Genomic DNA, 22,424 nt, shown 5'->3' on the forward strand with positions numbered 1-22,424 from the left:
GCTCGGAGCTGTGGGAGCGACCATTCCTCCAGTCATAAAATGACATTCAGCAGGCAGGAGCTTTGTGTGCTGGTGTGGATCTGCAGTCCTCAGTAGGAAGTGGGAGAGTGGGATTCGGAGCTGTCATCGAGTGCAAGAGAGTGTGTGTTTACAGAGCTGTTCGCTGAGGTGAGCCAAGTAGGATCAGCTGTATGCGGTGTGTGTGTGAGAGAGTGTGTGTGTTTAGGTTAGAGTAGCAAGGGTGCAGCAAAGGCAAAGATCCGACACAATGCAAGGACGAGCGCAGAGCAGCACTGATGGCAGTCAGTGCAGGTAAAGTACAAGGAGTGCCCTGGGGGTAGGGTGGAGGACGAAGGCAGGGACAGGAGGCGGAAGAAGAGGGGAAGAGCAACGGGACGGAGAGAGGCAAGTGGAAAAGAGAGGGAGATCATGGCTGTCATGCAGTGAGCTATAGCATATGCTGTAGCGCAGAACAGAGTGGTGCGGCAGGGGGAGGACAAGCATCAGCGCACAGGGGAGGAGGGGGGGAGAAGGGGGGAGAAGAGATCGAGGGAGAAAGGAGGGGGGAGGCAATCAGCACAGCACCTCTCCTCCACCAGGAAGGGAAGCACAGCGGGACAGGCCCAGGAGAGGACACTATCACACATGCACACACAGTCATAGACAAAGAGAGGCCAGGTCGATTGTAGAGGTCAAAAAAGAGAGCTGGTGCGGGACGAGGGTTGGGTGTACCCCCCACCCCCACCCCCACCGGGCCCGTCCTGGGAAGAGGAAGAAGAAGAAGAAGAAGAAGTGCGCTGGAGAAAGAGGGGTCTACCCCTCAGGTCCCGTTTCTTCTGAGAGCTCGGCCACTTATCCATCACCATGGGAGAATGGACCATTTTGGAGAGGCTGCTGGAGGCGGCTGTCCAGCAGCACTCGACCATGATCGGAAGGTAAGACCCTGATCGATTTTTGTGAGCGAAGGTTCTGTGTCCGTGTTGAGCTGGGTGATTTAATGTACAGTATATGTTATGTCGGTGACATCCCTACAGAGACGCCCCCCCCCTCCTCCTCAGGCTTGTCCCAGTGCTCTCCTCTGTTCTTCAGTCCCCCACAATCATCACTGCCTCCCCCGTCCACTCCTCCTCCCTGCTCTCCTCACCCTTATCCTCCACACTCATCATTAGTTTAGGGATAAACTAATTGCGCATAATCAATAACAGGCTTTACTGGGCATTATGGTTAATTCAGAGAGGTTCCTGTGTTGATACTACCTAATAGCCTCGCTATTGATAGATAACGCTTGATACCGTTGGCCGCAGACCAATAGGACAGAAGGAGGCGAGGGGAGTGGGAGTGAGAGGAGAGCAGAGGTGTAGAAGATGAAAGGATGGCGAGAAAGCAGGTGTTGAAGGTAGAATCAAAGGGGGAGTAAATGGCTCTGAACTCCGTGTGAACTTGAGACAGAAAATGAACAAAAAAAAAAAAAAACAAGTTCATTCAGTTTGATCTTCCCGACAGACACTAATTTGCATCACAGTGAAACCTCGATTCGATAATTCCTCATATTTTGCCTGAGAATGGTTCGTGGTGGAGGGTTGAACAGATGAGCTTTTAGTTTGATTAGCAGTGGAGACACGCCATGGAGACATGCTGTAAAATCTGTGTGAAAAAAAAAAAAATGTGCTCCACATCATCTCTGTGTGATTGATTAAATGAAAAAAGGGGAATTTTCCACCCATTAAACATAATCTCACATGTCATGCTGAGATTCTCATTTGGAAAAGTGAAGAAACCCCCGGATGTCAGGATTTGTGATTTGAATTTTACCTTTCAGGGAAAAACAAAGACACAAAGACCACAAATTTGACTGCACTGCTGTACTCATTAATAGTCCGCAACAAGGGCATGGCCTAACCTTCTCTTTGCTCCAGTGACTTTTTCTGTGTGTGTGGGTGTATGAGTCTTTCTCTGTGTGGAAGTTAAAGGATTGGAAATTGGCTCGGGCATTTATTGACTACAGTGTGCGCTGTGCGCAGAGGCATTAGGCTATATCCTTCAAAATCAGCGTCATTGCAGCTGCATCAGAGCGACAGAGATGATGTGAGCCGCATTAGACCAAAACTTCTGTTGATCAGGGATCTGGAAAACATGTGAGATGGAGATTTTCCTTCCAACCAAAACACTACACCAAGTCATTTCAGTGAGTTCTTCCTCTGTGGCTGAAAGTGCCTTCATCAATGAAATCACCTGGTATAGTCCTCAGATGGAAGGAAAACCTGCATACAGTGCGGCTTGTTGACTCGATTTAAAGGTGCATTAAGCAATATTTTGTGCCATTTAATGATATGACTCCCTCCTGCTGGTGGGGTTGGTAGTATTACCGGTGTGGCTGAGAATCAACATCTCGCAGCTTTTGGCCATTTTCAGCTCATTGTTTTGGTTTCTGGAGCGACAAAACCAAAACAATGTCGACTCGTGGGCAGCTGCTCCCAACACAGAAGCTAAGTCAAGCTAATTGTATGCTAACTGCCCCAGTGTGAAATGGCAAAGAGCCGAAGTAACTGGTGAAGAAACCTCGAACGAGCCAAAAAGAGACAGATATTTTTCTCATGAGCTGGCAGACCAGACAAGGGCTAAATGCCAGTGAATATTGGAATTACATTCAACAGGTGGCCAGACAAAGGAGACCAAAGGGATGTCCGTGTTGCTCTGTTTCTGCTGGATTTGTAAGTAGGCAACTGTTTGCTAACATGTTAGCCATAACAACTTCATAAGCTAATTGCTAACTGTTGTGAACTTGTTCTGGAGTCTTTCCGCCCCCTAGTGGTCAAAAATTACTTAATGCAGCTTTACAATCCAGTCCTGGCAGCTGAATCAGTAAAACCCTGTGAGCACAGGGTACAAAGAATGCTGAAAATTAATCTCCGGATGATTCAGTGACTGTGAGTCACCTACAGTTTTTCAGAGGCACAGAAGCAACTCTCAATTTGTCTGCTACCTCTTTCAAAAGTCATAATGAATACTCCGATGACGTAATGGCTCCCTCTTACATGCTTAATTTGAGCTATTTGTTGATCATGCACTTCACTGGTTGAGCATTGAAAAGGTTCCCCGAATACTTAAGATACTTTTAGTGAAATGATCTTTCTCTTGCTAAATTCAGAGTAGTGCTATATGCACCAGCTATTGTTTCTTCATATTATAGAATCTACAAAATTAATTACCAGTTGTGTCAAAGCATCCAAAGTAATATAACATCTGAGAGTTAAATGGTAATATGAGTCAGTAAAAAAACAAAACAAAAAAAAACAAAACAAAAAAAAGCCTCGTGCAGTAAGTAGTTTGTGTGCAGCTTTGTGCTACCGTATTGAATACAGTGAAATGCTCTGTAAACGATCCCTATGTGTTTTGGCTTCCCTCAGACTGTGTTTGTCCTACAAGGCTCTCTATTTGACCCTAGGGCATTAGCTGTAACATTAGCTGCTTTCCAGTGAGGTTCCCTCCTTCTACTCTGCTTGTCTATGCTATGCGAGTCAAGAAACATCGTCTTTGTACAGTATTTCTGCAAGTATTTTAGACTCTAGATCCCTGAATTTTTTTTTTTTTTATACCCTTGCCAAGTCGATTTAAATGTTGTCCCCAGCTAGCTTGTTTGCAGGATATCTCAAAAAAACATACTGGAGAATTCGTATGCAGTTTGGTGGATAGAGAGACCTTGGGTTAGGGTGTAACAGTTTATTATTAAGTGGTGGTCTGGATCTTGGCTGTAGGCAGGCATTTTTAGACATTAGATTTTTTTTTTTTTTAGAAAATCTTAGCAATAACACAAAAATGACTAAAGAAAAAGACTTGATTCCTAATCCAAGCATGTGTCTGCATGGTCAGGAAATTAATGACACTTAACATTTAAATAATCCGAATGATGTTTTTGGACGTACCAGCAAGTTGGAGAATTGTTCACCACTGGCACAGTTTTGTGCTGTAAAGATGCCTCCTAGATTGTTAATGAGCAACTCCACACTAAATCACGTATGGAGCCAAAATTGTTGCACTGACCTCTATGGGTTGAAAGGTTCAAGTCTGTTGCACCACTGACCACACCCAACAGGACAGTTGGGTGTGGTCAGGTGTGGTCTGTTGCACTTGTGAACACGACCAACTGTGACGTAGCGTTGCACTGTTGTGCATTGTGAAGTCCTGAACTTCACAGGGTGTGGCCGGAGCATGCAGCAACTACTAGATGCCATCACATGTAGGATGTTCAGCCTGTGTGTAGTTTTCTGTCATGGACTTTGCATGTGTGCGCTTGCAGTTCAAAGGATGCGGTTCCAAAGTACAGAACAGTGATGTCTCCCCATGGCTGAAAGGTCTCCCCTGCATCAAAACTTTGGAACACGGTTGCATGTCAGTCATCTATATGAGTGCCGACCCTCTCTCTTGCAACGTGAGGATGTAGCTCCACCATGAAACGCTGTCAGATAGCATTGTTGGATGTCTAGACTGTCTAATCCAGCTACAATTAAGCTGTTTCTTAATTGTAGGTTTTAAGCTAACCTATGCCCTGGCATAGGACAGATAATTAGCCCAGGCACACGTAACGGTGTAAAAATAGAAAGGGACCAACTCGACGCAGTGGCATAGGTTAGCTTAATTTACCGTCTTTGAAAGAGACAGACGATTGAGAGTTGCTTCTGTGCCTCTGACTAACTAACAGGTGGCTTGCATATTATGACTCATTCAAAGATTAATGTTGTGTATTGTGATTTCCATATGCCTGACTTCTAACTGGGCAATGTACAGTGTGTGCATGGTTAACCAATGTCTGTAATCATGATTACACAGTGAAAGAAATCATTGTCAAGGCTGCATTCACCTCATACTCTCGCCCCAAACCAAATTTGCTGTATATTCACAGTTATAATGACCCAGGGGCTTTCACCATTAGATAAGCGACGGTTCAGTACGGCCTGTAAAGTGTCTCAGTGTATCTGATTCAGCGTGTTAATTATGGAAATTAATTAAGTTTCTGCTCTTGATGGGCAGAGCCTGCAAACAGGTGAAGACACCACCAGGGCTATAGATTAAATACATACATCATAAATGTTAATTCAAGATTTGTGGTGTGCATTTATTCCTGTTGTAAATATCCTGTCAAATATTTTTTTTGCATAGACTTTATGTTAAAATGATCATAGTTTCTATAGGATCTTCTGCATACCCGATTTTTGTCACCAAAACTAATCAAACCTTTTGGTGTTGATATGCCGATGATGCACTGATGTTTTTAGGTAAATTGATACCAGCAGCCTTGACAATGTTTGTGTTGTATGTTTTGAAATGTTGTACACACATGATAATAATGATAATTTACACACATGTGTATATATATATATATGTGAACATTTACATATTTTGTAGTTCATAAAAATGTTGACAGGTTTTTGATCAGTATTCAGCGTTCAAATATAGATTTACTGGTAGGTCTGGTGTTACACAAGTCTTATTTCTATCATTACAAATGTTGCAATAGTTTTATTATCTACTGTTCCATTCACCCTCTTTATTTTATCTGCTGATCAGACTGGCATTTAAAAACCTTGACAAAAAATGCTAATGCACAAAAGAGATGTTTAATCCAGTGGGGGGGAAAAAAACAACAGCTTGTGTACTTTGCTGATCTGCCAAAAACAGCGATTTGTCCAAAAAACGCTGCAAACAACCGAATGTGGAGGTTATTTGTCAAACATCATAGGGCATCCGGTGATGAGTATTTGTTGGACCAGTTAGTCTATTTTATTTCCATGTGAGATGACACTCTATCTATCAATCTATCTATCTATCAATCTATCAATCTATCTATCTATCTATCTATCTATCTATCTATCTATCTATCTATCTATCTATCTATCTATCTATCTATCTATCTATCTATCTATCTATCTATCTTCTGCTGTAATTGTGTGTTGTGTGATGTAATGCATACTTCCATTTAAGGACAATAAAACATATCACTCAAAAAAAAAAAATCTGCCCAGAACAGTGACTTTAAAGGTGCAAATTGTAAGAACAGTGATTTAAAAGATTGATATTGAAGACGTTTTTGTATTGTGTTGCAGAGATATCCAGTGAAGTTAGCATGCTAAGCAGCTCGCACCTGCCAAAGCTGAATAAGCTATGTAAGCACCCTGTTTGTTTAGAGTTGCTAGGTGACCATTTCTTTCATATTGCACCTTTTAATTATTTTTTATGTAAATTTCCCATCTAATTGTATGACATCAGTTCAGTTTTTCTATCATGTTGACTCAATGTTGATAAATTATTCTGATTACGACTGTTTTTTGTTGATTCAATATTACAACTGACGTTAAGAGGAACCTTTACAAAAACATGTTTTTTAAAGTATTTATTATTCCAGTATTACACATATAAATAATGCAATTCAAATTGTAGAAATGTTACATTTAAGTGCTTAAAGTCACTGTTTTAGGCAAATTATATTATTAATATATCATTTTTATTTTTTGCGTGTTACCCACATAATATATTTAAACTTGACATACATACATACATTTTTATTTTCCACACTTGTGTCCTCAGATGTTTTGTAGACCACAGGTGTGTGTCTATGTGTGTCATGTAATAATATTAATAAAATAAAAAAGGTTCTTTCTACCGTGAGAGGATGAAGCCGTTGGGTTCAAGTTAAACACCTTGCAGGTAGGAAAGACAAAGGAAAGGAAGTGTGTTGATGCATCTTCCCCTTACACTGCAATGCTGTAGTGAGGTCAGTGCCAAAGACAAGTAGAGCGAAAACAGAGGCAGAGATAATGGAGGGCTAGAGTGATCTAAGGAAGATAAAATAATAAAGGTTGCCGGATGGAAGGAGAGGAGAGGATGTGAGCGGTACATGCAGAACAAAAAGGGTACAAAGGAAGGGAGAAGGGGGGGTGGAGGCGGTGGAGGAGGTGGAGGAGACAGAGGCAGGAAGAGAAGTTTTCCCTCTGCAGAGGTTCAGTGCTGCGAATCTGTGTCAGAGCTCCTTCCTCTGGAGCTGCTGACCGACCCTGCCGCTGAGGTAAAACAGTCTGCACAAACTCAGCGTGTGTCCTCTGCGTTGATGAGGATTCTTTTCTAAAAATACACAAGACCTTTGAGTTTTTAATTCTACATCTGTACAAATGTAATGCTCTTACTGGAGTGCTGGTGAGGTGAGGATGAGGACGCTGCCGTCCTGAGAGAAATTACATGCAATATTCACCATCTATGCAAACACAGCAATGCAGGTTTGGCTGAATAAACAGCAGCTTTAATAAGAGGCAGGAGCACTCTGTTTTTTTTTTGCGCCACATTTGCATTTCAATCAGACCTAATAATTATTTTAGAGAGCAGAATTTTTTTTTGTTCATATTTAATTTTTAATGAAATTTCTGTTTTGATTTTCCTTTTGTTTGCTTTTTTAGATAAACTATTATTTAACATCCATCTCTTCCTACTTGAACATCATAAATACTTCATAAAATCTTAATAAATGTTATGTGGCCCCTGTTGCAGGATGCAACCGATGTTCATTAAAAATGTATGCACATTTTACCAGCCTTTTAATGTAATGGATAGAGTGGTGTATAAAACATCTTGTTGCTTTGTAGTTCACTTTATATCCTGAAGAAAAAACAACTTGAGTGGAGAGTCCTGAAAGGTTTGATGAAACCAAATATATCTACGTCCTTGTTTGTTGTCTCTAAAAGCAAAAGCGAGATGACGGATTGCCTCCAAAATTGTTCCCTCCTGCAGTTTTGGTGCCCGTATTTCAGTCCTCTCTCCACTTTTGCCTAAATAGGTCAGGATAGCCACAAGAAGGAGGTACCCTACTTTGCGAAGGGCACCCTACTTCTCCCAAAATAATTAGAGATGCAGGAATGCTCCGCTTTAATTGAGGGCACTATCTTAACAGTGGGTGAACCGGGATGTATTTAACGTATCATTAATAATCAGCTTCCTGTATGAAAATCTATACAGTATGGGGAGATTGTGTTGCAAAGAAAAACACTGGAAACAATATTTCAGCGTTTGACAGGATCAGCAATCCATCATCCTGTGGCGACGAGCGGGGCTGTCGCTCAAATTAAACCATTTTTCTGCACATCTAGAGTTGTCATTAGTTTATTTGTGCAGCAATCCCTGATGTTGAATGGTATCGATTATACCGCTCGACAGGGGGGATTTCGCCAGTAAAGCTGAGCTCAGCTCTCATTCAGCGCAGGCTATTATTCATCCCAGCAACACATCGATGGTGTGTGTGTGAGCTTTACCGGGCGTGTAATGTTTCCCTATATACAGCCTGAGCGTTCTTTATTTCAATGATTTTCGCTGGGACGTGATAGAATTCCTTAATTAGGTGAGGACAAGACTCCAGAATTTGTTCTGCACCTCGAGTCTATTTTTAACCAAACCCAGAAGTCACAGAACTGTGATCAGTCACATATGTTTGTATGAAAGCATAATGTGTGGCTCTATTTTCAAGATCATAGAAGCACACAGATATATTTTAGGTTGTTGTTTGTAAAAAAAAAAAAAAAAGATATGTATGTGAATATCAGTTTAAATTAATTATAAAAAAACAATCCTTGTGTCAGAGGATCAAACTCACTACTTTTCACTTTATTTAATAAAATAAATACATATCAATGCAAGGAAACTCATCTGTGTCGATATCTTTGCATTACCTTTTCCTTAATGTTGGATTTCAAATGATATACATTACATTTAACTGCCAAAGCAGCTCGGAGGGCATTTTTAATTGCATCAAGTTATCCTTATGATGTTAGTAAATGATACAGTAAGCTATTACACAAGGGGAATTCAGTATCCACAGTTGGCTGAATGTGTTCTTATATCCCTGAGGCGTTCTCTTTAAAGTGGTGTAGTGTACTTTTTAATTTTTCAGAGCAGATCTCTGATTAAAATGTACACCATGTCCCATAGTTAGTCCACACGAAGAGGAAAAAAAAAAAAAAAGCAAGAAAGTGTGGGGAGTCAAAATGAAGGTATGAGGTTATTAAAAGTTTCCAACTCAATTTATAGCAAAACACAGAGGAAGAAAGTTCCAGCAACAATCATCAGCTTCACTCAGGTTGCCAGAAAGTTGATTAATGCACCAAAAAAAGTTAGCAATCGCCGTGAGGGGAGCAGGTGTTGTGCCACAGACCTCATTATGTTGGATGTGTTCCCCTGGATGTTCCAGCTTACCTTACATGTACTGTCATGACCTCAAAATGATTTTTAAAGCTGCGCAACTCAACATTTTTACATTAACAGTAGCTCTAATGAAAAACGGCTCACTCATAGCTATAAAATTTCTTTAGTGTCTTTTAGCTCGTTGTTTTGGTTTCACAGGCCACATGTTTGATTCAGTCTCACAGCTCTCATCACAGAGCTGTTCCTCTACACCCAACCAGAACCAATCGGACCCCAACTGTCGGGTCTACTCACATCATGCAAAAAAAAATGTGGTGTAGTTCAAGTAAATGATAAGATAAGTGATACTGAGTGACGATAATGATAATAATCATTGACGGACCTCGACATACTTAAACTGTGCCGGGCTCAAGTCTGATCCAGACATAAAGAAATAGAAACAAAAACTCGTAAGATGATTAAGATGTCTTCCACGTTAATTCTGTTGAAAATACAAAAGTGAAGAGGAGGTGAACTTGCTGTATTTAGTACAGAACATTAGATGTACCTCATTAACCGATCACGCTAATGGCTTCTTCATATTCTCAGTAGAAATAGTACTGGTGAGAAACCAACTTGATTCGATTTTTATCACAATAATTATTTTTTATAACAACTTGCTCGTCTGTGGGATTGATCACAGACATTCAACCAGGAGCTTATTGATCCGTTTCAGGAAAAACACTGAGAACATACCTTTGAACTGAATTTCTTGAGAGGATCTTTTCGTGTTCACATCAGGTCAGATTTCTTTCTACATCCTCGAATCCTCCATCGCTCCCTCTGCTCGACACAGGCTGGCCAAGTGGGCCAACGTCCAGTCAGCCGAGTCAGTGACCGTCATGACGGAGGAGGTGAAGCCGCGTCAGCCCCGTGTGCCTCTGCTTAACTGCCTGAGTAAATAAAGAAATGTGAAAAACTGAGACAAAACTGCAAAAAAGAATCTGAGACATTTGGAAACTGTTAAATCCACAAAAACTCCAGCAGACACAATAAACTGACGGAGACGTTAACAATGTAAATCCAGTTAACCACAACTAAAAGTGTAGCTGCTTCCTGTCACACACACACACACACACATCTGAGGGACTGAGGAACAAAGAACTTCCTGCAAATTCCATTTACAGTCATCCTTACATCATCCAGATTAAAAGCAGACAACTCTGTGCTCAGGTTTTTCCTATTTTTTTCCCCCACTTTGCTGTGATATCTTTTGTTGTCCAGCAAACATCCCGATGGCTTGGATTGTGAATACAGCTCCGGATAACCACCGAAAAAAATGTCAACTGTACAAAACAAGAGACGAGATGAGGTTTTGTAGTGAGAATCAGAGAGAAAGGGATCGCCTCTAATCGTAACATTAAGGGAGAAACTCACTACGGGGCTGGCAGAGATGAGGCTGGCACATGTCCTCAGCAGACCAAAACGTAGGACGGCCACAAAAGACAGTTCACTTAGCTAGAAAATATTTTTTTCCGACAGCTACACAATTACAATACAAAGGTGCCTGCAGGGACATTTTGTCTGATAACATCTATTTTATACTGAATTAAACCTATCATCTTCTCTTACCTTTTATGTTTATGCAGAGCGAGAACCTATCATTGCTCCAAATAGACCTTTTGATGTGATTTATGGAATATTCTGAAAATTGCACATTGACGTGATCAGCAAAAACTGTTAGGAGCGGGGAGGGAAATGCTGATCCCCCCCATCCATTTGAAGGCTTTTCTAAACATTCGAGTTATTTTAGAGAGGGATACTTTCTGCCTCCCTTGGCTCAAATTGAGATGAAAGGATCACTTTTAGATGAGAGGGTAATTTTAGACAAATGGGATGGAGGGAGGCTGCATCTGGTACACGCTGCATCATCACCACGCATGGCTAGGCTGCGCAGTGACTTAATAGAAAATGTGTGTGTGGAATATCTTCAAATGCAATATCCTGCAGCTTTGGGGGTGATTGCAGTGTTTCCCCCGTTCGTTTTCAACAAAGGAGGTTCTGCTTTAGAGAGAAATCACACTTGAGGACCCTTTTGCGTCTCATGGTTTAATCTGATTTAAGCCTTTCGACAGCCGAGGTTATAATTGAAGCAGTTACCTGTAGAGACTACCTCAATTAACTCCCTCTGTTTCCTCTGTTATCCCTGAAAAAACAGCTGGAAGCCATTTCCTTTCAGAGTATTTGAATGCAAGTGAGATGATTACGTCCCTGGCACGTGTCACAGAAAGGTGCGGCCTGCGTGTGTGTTGGTGCACAAGGGAAAAATGTACAGAAATAAAATAAAAAACTCTTGAATGATTTTTGTCTAAAATCTGAAGTATTTTCTAACCACTCGCGTGTTTAAACTCTCGGTAAAGTATCTCTTTTGGGTGGGTTTGAAAAAGGAGGCCAGACGTGAGTGAGGAGCCGCAGCTAGAGGGAAAAGAGTTTAGCGTATATTAATGTATTTGTCACACCGACTCATAATGGCACTGCAGGCGGTCGTGCATGTCTGCCTGATATGTGGGCACGACCGAAAACTATTAAAACAGTTTTGAGAGAGGAACCGTGGGTGAGGGGCGGGAGCAGAGAAATGTCTGATAATTAGAGTGCCTAATTTCTATGCCTGGTAAGGTCTTTATTCATTATGTGCCACCATCAGCGATCAGTGGAGCTTATTACTGAGAGCGAATGGGCAGGAAGAGTATTTTTACTCAGGGTCTCTGCACTGTGAAAATATACACTTTTATACGTCTGTTACTCTTTACTCATATACAGTAAAGGGTCATTTATATTCACAGTGTGTGTGTGTGTGTGTGTGTGTGTGTGTGTGTGTGTGTGTGTGTGTGTGTGTGTGTCAGAGTCAAGTCTGTGTGTTTACCAATCCATCTGTTGTTGCACTCGAGGCAATTGTAGTCCCTAGAGCCAGGCAGCAGCAGCTGCTGTATGAATGAACGTATGTGTGTGTGTGTGTTTGTGTGTGTGTGTGTGTGTGTGTGTGAAAGCCTCTGGGAAAGTCACAGCCTGCATGTCCAGCCGACACACCAGCCGAAGAGCAGCCATACTGTACACACAGTCTTACAGGTCAATCAGCTGCCGACACATCAGCTTGCATGGTCCTACACCGGGTCCGTATCTCTGCATCGTCCTCCCGTCCTGCCTCCGGATGTAACCACCAGCTTGTTGTCAGCTGTCGGAAATGCGGCACGAGAAAATGTAAATTGGAGAACTCTCACATGTGAGCCCGATCCAAGCAAACAGATTAATTTTCTCGCAAATCTCATTAAATCTCAGGCACCGGGATTTGGATTTAAATAGTCTCCAGAAAAAAAAAAAAAAACCCAAAAAACTTGGTGACTCATTTGAGTTGAAGGGAGGTCCCTCTGGGGGGAAAAAGTGCGGGAGATGATTTAAAGAACTTTTGGTGACAGAAACGACGGTAATCTTTCTCATTTCTCATTTCTGAATCGACTCGGCAAGTGTCCCTATTTTTACATCCTGCCCCTCAGGTTTTTAAGTGGCTAAGAAAACCTCCAATCTATTTCATCATTTATGGACGGTTATTGAATATTCTGCAGGTTCAGGCCTCTGCTGCTGTCCTGCCCCAGATCTGCTCTAACGTACAGTATTGGCTCGTTACTCCGCAGGACTTAAAACACTGATGTTTGCAGATAACCTTCTTCCACTGCATTCTGCTAATGCAGCAATCTGCCCCGTGCTGATTATCCTGTTATCCAGCAGCAGAGCACACACACATATGCAGACACAAACACACATATAGACCCGCAAACCCACACAGCACAACACTCAATACTTGCAATGTCTTGAGATTTTTTAATGACATAAAACTGCCCAACAAACAAGTATAGACTGAACTGGCTGAATATCTGCAGTAGAGTGGTTAAGAAAAGTTTCCTCTCTGGGAAGGTGAACAGAACCGCACCGAGGAAACTGCAAGATGTGTCGCATTTTATCCCCTTTTGTCCCCAGACAGCTTGTGACTGCTGCATTCAAGCAGTTCTCGACCGCTCGCGCATCAAGAGAACTGGGTTTAATTGAACACGCGTTTGCCTTCAGGTGGTTCACCTGCAACTGTATCTCATGAAACAGAGCTATGCAGCAACACGCCGCCTGTTCGCTCTCATTAACAGCCTGGATACGTTGATAATCCCCGCTGTAGCAATCATTCACACAAATTAGATTAGAGAGATTGGATTTATATATTCCTAATTAACTCGGTACACTGGGTGCCAGTTGTCCATGAGCTGAAGTGATAATACTTTAATCATTTTTTTGGGACCACGCGATGATAAAATGTGCTTCATCACTTTTGGCCTTCGTGAAGCACCACGCGGAGACTCGCAGTGTCTCCACAACGAGTCCTGTAGGATCCTTTCAGGGAGGAGAGACAGGCTCAGTCCACCCACCCTCAGTTCAGCCAGCACACAGGTCGTGTCCAACATCTGCCGTCTGTCTCTGAGCATGTTTTATTTATAGGAACACAAGCATATTTATATATAATGCACAGACAAGCTAAGAGAAACAGCAGCAGAAAGTCCCAGTGTGAGGCTTTAACACATTGTCACATTTATGCCTTTAAAATACATTTTTAAAACTGTGAATCCTTTGTGATAGCGGTGATTTACAGGCATATGTGCAATGTCGGTGAAAACGAGCAAGAATGAACCAAGACAAAATCACTCCACATGTAAAGAGACTGCATTATAGTTTCTGATCTTCTATAATAATGTTCTGAAATATTACACTGAGGGGAAAAAAAGCCTTACTAAGAAATCTGCGAACAGACCAAGTCCCGTTCATCTTACTGAAATGATCATGTCTTGTATTTTTTTTTAATATATATTTTTGGCCTTTTCTGGCTTTATTATGATCATGTCTTGTATTAAGTCTAATGAGATATTTTTTGATGAGCGTTTAGACAAAATTACTCGATATCAGGTTTTTGCTTCGTATCTCTGAAGATCTCACTTTTTTGGGTGCCTCTGTTTTGTCTCTTGCATTTTGCAGTCCTGGCAGCTTTAGACTTCAGTTTCTGTCAAGTTGTCAAAAAGGACGTGCGAGACTTAAAGCTGAGAGCTTGTGCTGCAAGAAAAGATAGTGAAATGATAGCATGTATGTATGTGTGGGGTAGGACAGTTCAAAAATGTGCCAAACAAACACATAATAAATGCGAAGAAAGTCTGCAGAAATGGAGTCTTGATGGCTCAGGCTGCCGCTAAAACTTCAAGATTCGCCTGTTTCCAGTAAGTCACAAACTGGTTGTACAGAGATGTTGTATGTTGCAAATGGCATTATGGCAAATATTTTTTCTCAGAAGGGACCTTCCCAGTAAGAGCTTGTGTGACTGTAGAGAGATGTGAATACCAGGCGGACTTAGTGACATTTAGTTAATGCTGATACATGTAAGTAAGTCGACCTAACAGTAAGAGAGTGCAGACGTGCAGTTTCTATCGTTTTAAATCAGCATCCAGAGCCGCACGTTCTCCCCCCCCCACCGACACAGAGCATGAGCTAGTTTCATATTCATGTTATCTAAACAAATATTTGCATATAAATGAGCGGTGTCGACCACAGATGTCTATCTCAGCGAGCCGTATGCGTCAGATGCCTCCTTGTGGTGCAGAGGACCATCAATATCGGCCCTTCGGTCGGATCTACTGCTGTCAGTGCAGGCAGATGCATCTGGCTCACAGCAGAGGATCAGGCTGGATGTCTTCATGTGAATTACAAACACGACCTGCATTTAACTCCTGGAAGACCGAAGGTGCAGAAAAGCTTCATTCTCTTGTATCTCTGAGCACACTGAGAGTCAGTGTAGCGTACACGCTCACAGCTGCTCCGAGCACTGACGGCCGGGCATGTTTGCCATTTTGCAAAAAGTCACACACATGGATGACTCTCCCTCTTTGTGTCCTCGTGTCTGTCCTTCTCACACAAAGTAGCACACAGGCGTGCACTTGCAGGTGGAGTGAGAACAGTCCTGCAGCGGCGCGCTGCTCTAGTTTAAGTCTGTCTCACGCTAACACATGTGCGCCTCTCTCACCGTCACCTGTCCTCCACACAGCTTTCACGAGCCGTCTCCTCCATCGCCTCAGTCACAGATATTTCTTTTCACACTCCCCGAGGTAAACACAAATGAAACATTCAGGCTATTTTCTCCTCAGTACCTCGGTGTCTGCGCCCCTCTTCTCCTTCCCAGATCCTCAACTTTTACTGTTTTGCAGGTTGCTGTGGTAACTCGCCCGTAAAGGCTGGTGTCTGCATTTTTTTATGTCCTCATTAAAAGATGAGAACTCAAAGGACTGTGGAGGCTCATTGGAAAGAACAAAGAGCAACGTTTCAAGTATAAACTGCACAGAATCGTGTTACCTCACATCACCTGAACTTTCGCCGATTGTCATACTGACATTTCCCCCGGTTGTTCCAACCCACCTGGGGCCAGCGCCCATCTATCTCTGTCACTTCAGAAGTCTTGGGTGGCCCCGCTGTCCTCTGAAACAAGTGTGTCTTAAGTAATTGTCTCCTCCACACAGGGAGTGTGCACATCCACTGCACAGTGGCATAAATACCAGGGAGCCCCATGATGTGCAGGCTTTCCTTGCTCATTAGAAAGAGCTGACAGTGCAGCCCTAAAGCCCCAGTCCTCCTCCGCAGTGCCCATGCTGGATCGACACCAGAAGATAACAGTACAGCACACCAGTCTCTCAGAAGGCTTTGACAAGCAGCAGCACAGCTCTCTAGATCCTCTGGTCCCTGGACACCGCGTGCTATAACTGCAGCACTGTACTAATGATGCTCAGTGGGAGAGTGACACTTTATCTTAAGGTGCTTGCACTAAATGTAAGTCAATAGATGATAAGGCCCTAATTATCAGACTATATATGTGTCAATAATAGCATCATAAACACATTTATTGTTAGATCATAAGACTTACAGGAAACTTGTCAGCAGGATTTATTAAAGGAAACATATTATGCTCCTTTTCATGTTCATAATTATATTCATGGGTCACCAATAGAAGAGGTTTACATGTCTCAATGCTCAAAAAACACACTAGTTTACTCGCGTTTCCAGTGCTGCAGCTCTGTCTGAAACACTGTTTTAGCTCCTGTCTCCTTAAGCCCCCCCCCAAAAAAATACCCGGCCTGCTCTGATTGGCCAGCTCAAACACACCTGAGCCAGTACCACTAACAACAACAGAGCACCTTCCATAAATGAATTAATAAGTGCTGCTAACTGCAAGGCATGAATTATTCAAATGTGTGACATGACGGCGTATTTTGATGTCACAAATTCACAGAATTAAAGATGAGACTACTGACGAGGTGTTTAAGGGGCAGTGATGGAGAGAGGAGCATCTGCTGGTGTGGACTTTTTAACTTTCAAGATCTTTTACCTGTATAAAAAATAAAAAAAAATACTGGTCAATGACATAATAGGAAACAATATAAAGCTTCTTTAAACTGTTAACAAGTTTCTTTAAAGGGCTTATGAGTCTTATAATCATGTTTATGAGGCTATTATTAATGCACGTAATGAGTTAGAATGATGTAAGAATGAGGACCTATTGAATATGTGCTACAAACGCCCTACAAATAACTGCTAACTGCTGCAAACTCTGGCTGCCGCAAGCCAGATTACTGAGTTAGCTGTGCAGCTAGCAGCTCGGAGTGGTGTGACTTCTTAGCACGCTAACTTCAGTAGATATCTCTCCACACCGTGCATTGTTATTATTTCCTCACATATTGTTGAAATATATTTTTTAATTTTAAACAATATTTTATATATATATTGCACCTTTAATAAGTGTCCTATAAAAGGGCTCAAAAGGGTGTTATTACTCATAATATAATGCTTATTACAAGGACTTTGATATAGAGTGTTACCGTGCTGGGTAACTGTCACACTCACTGATCCACAATAGGGTGTCTGATGCTGAGGTCACTTGTCACGCAGATTCATGAGTGATTTATGAAAGGACACGATGAAAGGCAGGAACTAATATCATCGGAAATCATTTTTACAACGCTGTTCCTCAAATCAGTGCGTAGCCGTTGCTGTTTAAGCGTATACGTGCGGTCTCACACGCTGATCTCCGTTTACGTCCTGTTCCCCCTCAGCTCTGTGGTGAAGATGAGTGTGAAATCACCTGTTCCAGTCTCTTATGATCAGTGCAGTCATGCATGCATGCTATCTAGAGCGAAACTCCTCCATCCTATGGTGTTGTTTGTCACAGCAGCTGACTGATAATACATTCATGATTGAACATACCCATGCACAGACACACATGGATACACAGGCACTTAAGAGGGGAAGGGGACTGTGCCTGATAGCAGTTTTTGCTCTAATGCTCTGATATGGTTTTAGAGTACAAGGTGAGGATAGACAAAGCAACATCCAGTCAGCAGTTAGATTATGTTGAACAAAGACTTACATCTTATTTTGAACAGTCAGAATCACACCCAGGTAGCTCCTGAGTCTCGGTGCATTTGCTCCTTTTAACTGATGTTCTCTGTCTCCTTTCCACCCCCTCCCCGTCCTGCCCTTTCCTTCTCCTTCTGTCTCTCTGCAGGATCCTGCTGACAGTGGTGGTGATTTTCCGCATCCTGATCGTAGGCATAGTGGGAGAGAAGGTGTACGAGGATGAGCAGATCATGTTCATCTGTAACACCATGCAGCCCGGCTGCAACCAGGCCTGTTACGACAAGGCCTTCCCCATCTCGCACATCCGCTACTGGGTCTTTCAGATCATCTTGGTGTGTACGCCCAGTTTGTGCTTCATCACATATTCTGTTCACCAGTCTGCGAAGGCTCGTGACCGAAGCTACTCTCTCCTGCATCCTTACATGGATCACCATGGTCACGGTCACCACGGCCGCCATCATGACCATCATGCTCGCAAGCTCCACTCTCGCAACATCAACGGCATCCTGGTGCACCCCGACAGCAGTAAGGAGGATCACGACATGGAGGTCAAGGAGATCCCCAACGGACCCCGGGGACTCCCTCCGACACACAAGAGTGCCAAAGTGCGACGGCAAGAAGGCATTTCCCGCTTCTACGTCATCCAGGTGGTGTTCCGCAACGCACTGGAGATCGGCTTCTTGGCCGGCCAGTACTTCCTGTACGGCTTCAACGTTCCAGGGATGTTCGAGTGTGACCGCTACCCATGTGTGAAGGAGGTTGAGTGTTACGTGTCTCGTCCCACAGAAAAGACCGTGTTTCTGGTCTTTATGTTCGCAGTGAGCGGCATTTGTGTGCTGCTCAACCTGGCTGAGCTCAACCACCTTGGCTGGAGGAAGATAAAGACGGCCATCCGAGGGGTGCAGGCCCGAAGGAAGTCCATCTGTGAAGTGCGCAAGAAGGATGTTTCACACCTGTCCCAGGCCCCGAACCTGGGCAGGACCCAGTCTAGTGAGTCAGCCTACGTCTGACAGAGGCTGCTATGCCTGGGGGCTCGAGGACCTCTTACGTTTTGGAGAAGAGCTTTTCCCCGGCCCAGGACCCCCAATCGTTAGGGCACAAAACTCACCACTGCATTATTATTCAGGAGCACAGACAGACTCTGTGTAGTCATGATGAAGCATAAAGTCACAAAATCTTTGACACTTCAAGAGACAAGAATCACCTCCCTGAAAAGGAACTGTGTTGCTGTAACGAAGCTTACAGCCAAAGCTTACATGATGGCGAGTTCTGCTCTGCCTAGGTGACACTAGCTGCCTTCAAAGAACCCGAAAGATTAAACTGAGCAATTACTAATGATACTAAAATACTGTAAAGATAGTCCGAGGTTGAATTATCTGAAGTTCTGCATTATTTTAACTTTGCTGTAGGTCAGAAATAATCCCCTTATTTTCCAATTATGTGTGCATATGCAAGAGCTTAAGCGTGTGCATGCATACGCATGTGTGTGGGAAAAAAAAGCCAATTTCTGACTCGAGCCAGAAAATTGAAAATGCTAAGCTAATCTGAGCTACTGAGCGAGAGATGTTATTTCTCCTTGTCCATAATCTTCGAGTAAGGTCACTCGGCGGGCAAACATGCACCTTTTTAAACATGTTCTGAGGAACTCACACAAAAACCCACAGCACTAAAAACTATCAGCAGAAACTGGAGCACAGCACTTGTTGTCAGTGTGCCGGGCTTTTTCATAAAGATTCTCACTTTTCTTCATAGTCTCTGCATTAGGTGCCAATCAGGCAACAGAGCGACTTCCCCTGGGAGCCTTTGTTGAAAGTGAGACACGTGGTGCTTTGAAGATGAGTTAGATTTACTTACTTTCCAACACTGTGTTACACACCGCATTGCTCCCGATGCCTGCAAGGCACGCTGTTTACTCTCAGAACGCAGCTGAAAACAGTCGAGAAAAGTGTGTCAGTGTTTCCACTTTGTAAAGCGTGATCACTGGCTACGGAGCTGAATGGAGTTATATAAGGATTTTTTTCAGATGAACAGGAGAAAGTATTGTAGTCACAAATATTTTAACGTGTAACCTCAAGCTTTTTTTCACAAGCAGACTTGGTGCCATATTTCAAAGTTACTGTACATAGATGAGATGTGATAATTACACTTAGCCTTTTCCTAACGCAGTATAGACGGGCTTCACTTGGATGGGGGAACATGGGGTTTGGGGGGTAATGGTTAATCATAGATCGCCAGCTTTAACAATATGTATTATTACTGTGCTCTTTGTTAAGCCTTCACCCTCTAATGGAGACTATATGTTCCGAGAAGTGTTTCCCCCCCTATGGACTTTGAAAAAAGGCATGTTACTGAAGCATTAATAGAATGGATAGATTATGACATGTAACTTAAAAAGAGACTGTTTTATTTATTTGCATCCTGCTCCTGTGAAATGTAATACTTAGCATGCATGAAGATGAAAAATATAAAGAGATATGAACATAGAAGCCCTCTGTGGGAATATGGAAAGAGAAAACCTGAAAGGCTCCTGAACTGCAGCAATAATAATATATAGTATGTGAAAAAAAAATATGTGAATAAATTATTATGCAAACAGTGATTTTTGACTGTCATGTGTTAATGATGAGTGTGTACAGCTGCCATTTTGCTTTTTATCAGGATGTTGCGAGGTAAATGTGGAATAACATCATCAAATCCTGAGGTTATTAGTACCACAACACTAACAAAATGTTGTATCAGAGGTAAAAGCTCTGCAGTCAAGGATCAAAGTATTATCAAACCTTCTTAAAGGGGCAAAAATGTTTGTATTTCTCTATTATTTTATTGTTTACAGAATGTAAACACGGCAGAGTTTGTCGCTGGTAGCTAATAAAGATAGCATGCTAACTAATTATGAACTAGTTTGAATTTAACAAGGGGGCCAATTCTAACATATTGCTTTAAAGTACGTGTTATGCAGAAAAAGTGAGAGATCTATCATGATTCATATATATCGGACTGTAAAAACTGATGCTTTCATGTGTGAGAAGCATTTTACTGATTTAGCTATTGGATGTGGAGTTCATCTGATCTACATTACATACAGTCTGGTAGTTAAAGCTATAAAATGCATCACATTTTTAGTGTTTGACTTACACTATATTGCCAGAAGTATTCACTCACCTGCCTTGACTTGCATATGAATTTAAGTGACACCTCGTTCTTAATCCACAGGGTTTAATATGACGTCGGTCCACCGTTTGCAGCTATAACAGCTTCAGCTCTTCTGGGAAGGCTTTCCACCAGGTTTAGGAGTGTGTTTATGGGATTTTTTTTGACCATTCTTCCAGAAGTGCATTTGTGAGGTCACACACTACTGTTAGACGGGAAGGCCTGGCTCTCAGTTTCCGCTCTAATTCATCCCAAAGGTGTTCTATCAGGTTGAGGTCAGGCCTGTTTGTATATAAAATCTAACTACAGCTCAGATCAGTTCAGTGGAACGAGTCAAACTGTAAAGCAGAGAATGGAAACAAACTCATGAAGATTTAGTTTGGGAATGTAGTTAAAGGGTAACTGCTAGTTTTACACTTTAAAGTGTGTTTACAGGCCTTGGGGAGGACTTCAGCATATTTTAAAAAAAAAAAAAAAAAAAAAACTTTTTGTGGCTCCAGAGGAAGCTGCATGTAATCTAGCAATTCACCTCTAGTGATGTGTTGACCATGTTTTGGTCTTCTCCTAAAACACTAAAACAACTGGTCAGAATCAACACAGAAGAACCAGAGATGTAATATTTGTTTTATTCCACGCAGTCTTCCTTTTGAAAACCTGACACACATGCTGCCTCAGCTTACACAGTCATGCTCTTAAGATCAGATAACACACTTTAATATGTAAAAATTGATAGAGATACACTTTTAAACAGAGTTGAGTTATTATATTTCATTAGCTTCCACCACTGGCGGTGTACATGACGGTGTGCTATGACTGCAGCATGAAATATACAGTGGTTTTCCATGTTGTATACAGAACAGTCCACACTGACTGCAGAGTTCAACGCGGTGCTTTCAGCTGCACAGATTGAAACCCGGCTTTAATATTTATTATTCAATGCCAAGAAATGATACATCTCCGAGGGCTACATCAGTGCACTCTCTGACTTTCTCGCGATGAATTATAGATATTTAACCTGCTCGCTTCATGTCGACTGAAGTCAATTTGTCAGGAAAACTATGCGGGAACTTCTTCTTATTCATTTCCACTGACAACTGCCACGTCTCTGCAGAGTGTTTACAGTGTTTACAGTAGCATTCATCTCATTCTCACACTGTTTTCTCTCGAGCCTGGCGTGAGTCATAGGCAGGTAAGTTACTAGAGCGGACCTGATAATTCCGGTAATGAGCGAGGTTATCGAGGGAGATGTGTGGGGGCGGCGGTGAACCTTTTAGTGTTATTAAACCTTCAGTCGGCGCGGGCGTCATGTGGCCGTGTCCTGGGGAACACTGAGAGCACAGTGGGACGAGAGGAAGAGGGACGAGCGTGATGGAGGGGCGTGTTAATAAAGCTGATTGTCTGATAGGACGCAGAGTAATGAATTGTGTGGTTTATTCATTCACTTAAAGGCCACGCTGTGTTCTTATTGACATGTGGGGAGCAGTGATTGACCGTCTGCCCTGTGTGATGTACATTCACATCAGCGAGCATCTGACGACCACACACACACACACGCACAGGGAGAGTCAATAAATGCCTAAACAAAAGCCCTTCTGAGGATGTGGCCGGGCCGGTTGCTGTGGTGACAG

The 22,424-nt window shown here is 42.5% G+C and overlaps 1 protein-coding gene across 3 annotated transcripts; it reads left to right on the plus strand.

Moving 5' to 3' along the window:
* Nucleotides 1-576: 576 nt before the first annotated feature.
* Nucleotides 577-20,234, plus strand: LOC119031210 (gap junction delta-2 protein-like). Of its 3 annotated transcripts, XM_037119533.1 has the most exons (3): nucleotides 577-935; nucleotides 2,655-2,711; nucleotides 17,795-20,234. In XM_037119533.1, the coding sequence occupies exons 1-3, from the start codon at nucleotides 865-867 to the stop codon at nucleotides 18,654-18,656; spliced, it is 990 nt and encodes a 329-aa protein (XP_036975428.1). In that variant the 5' UTR covers nucleotides 577-864; the 3' UTR covers nucleotides 18,657-20,234. The 3 variants fall into 3 exon arrangements, with proteins under 3 accessions (XP_036975428.1, XP_036975429.1, XP_036975430.1); XM_037119534.1 differs by lacking the exon at nucleotides 2,655-2,711; XM_037119535.1 differs by lacking the exons at nucleotides 577-935; nucleotides 2,655-2,711 and adding an exon at nucleotides 15,924-16,062.
* The last annotated feature ends 2,190 nt before the right edge of the window (nucleotides 20,235-22,424 follow it).

The sequence above is a fragment of the Acanthopagrus latus genome, chromosome 13, assembly GCF_904848185.1.
Source record: "Acanthopagrus latus isolate v.2019 chromosome 13, fAcaLat1.1, whole genome shotgun sequence".
NCBI classification, from domain to species: domain Eukaryota; kingdom Metazoa; phylum Chordata; class Actinopteri; order Spariformes; family Sparidae; genus Acanthopagrus; species Acanthopagrus latus.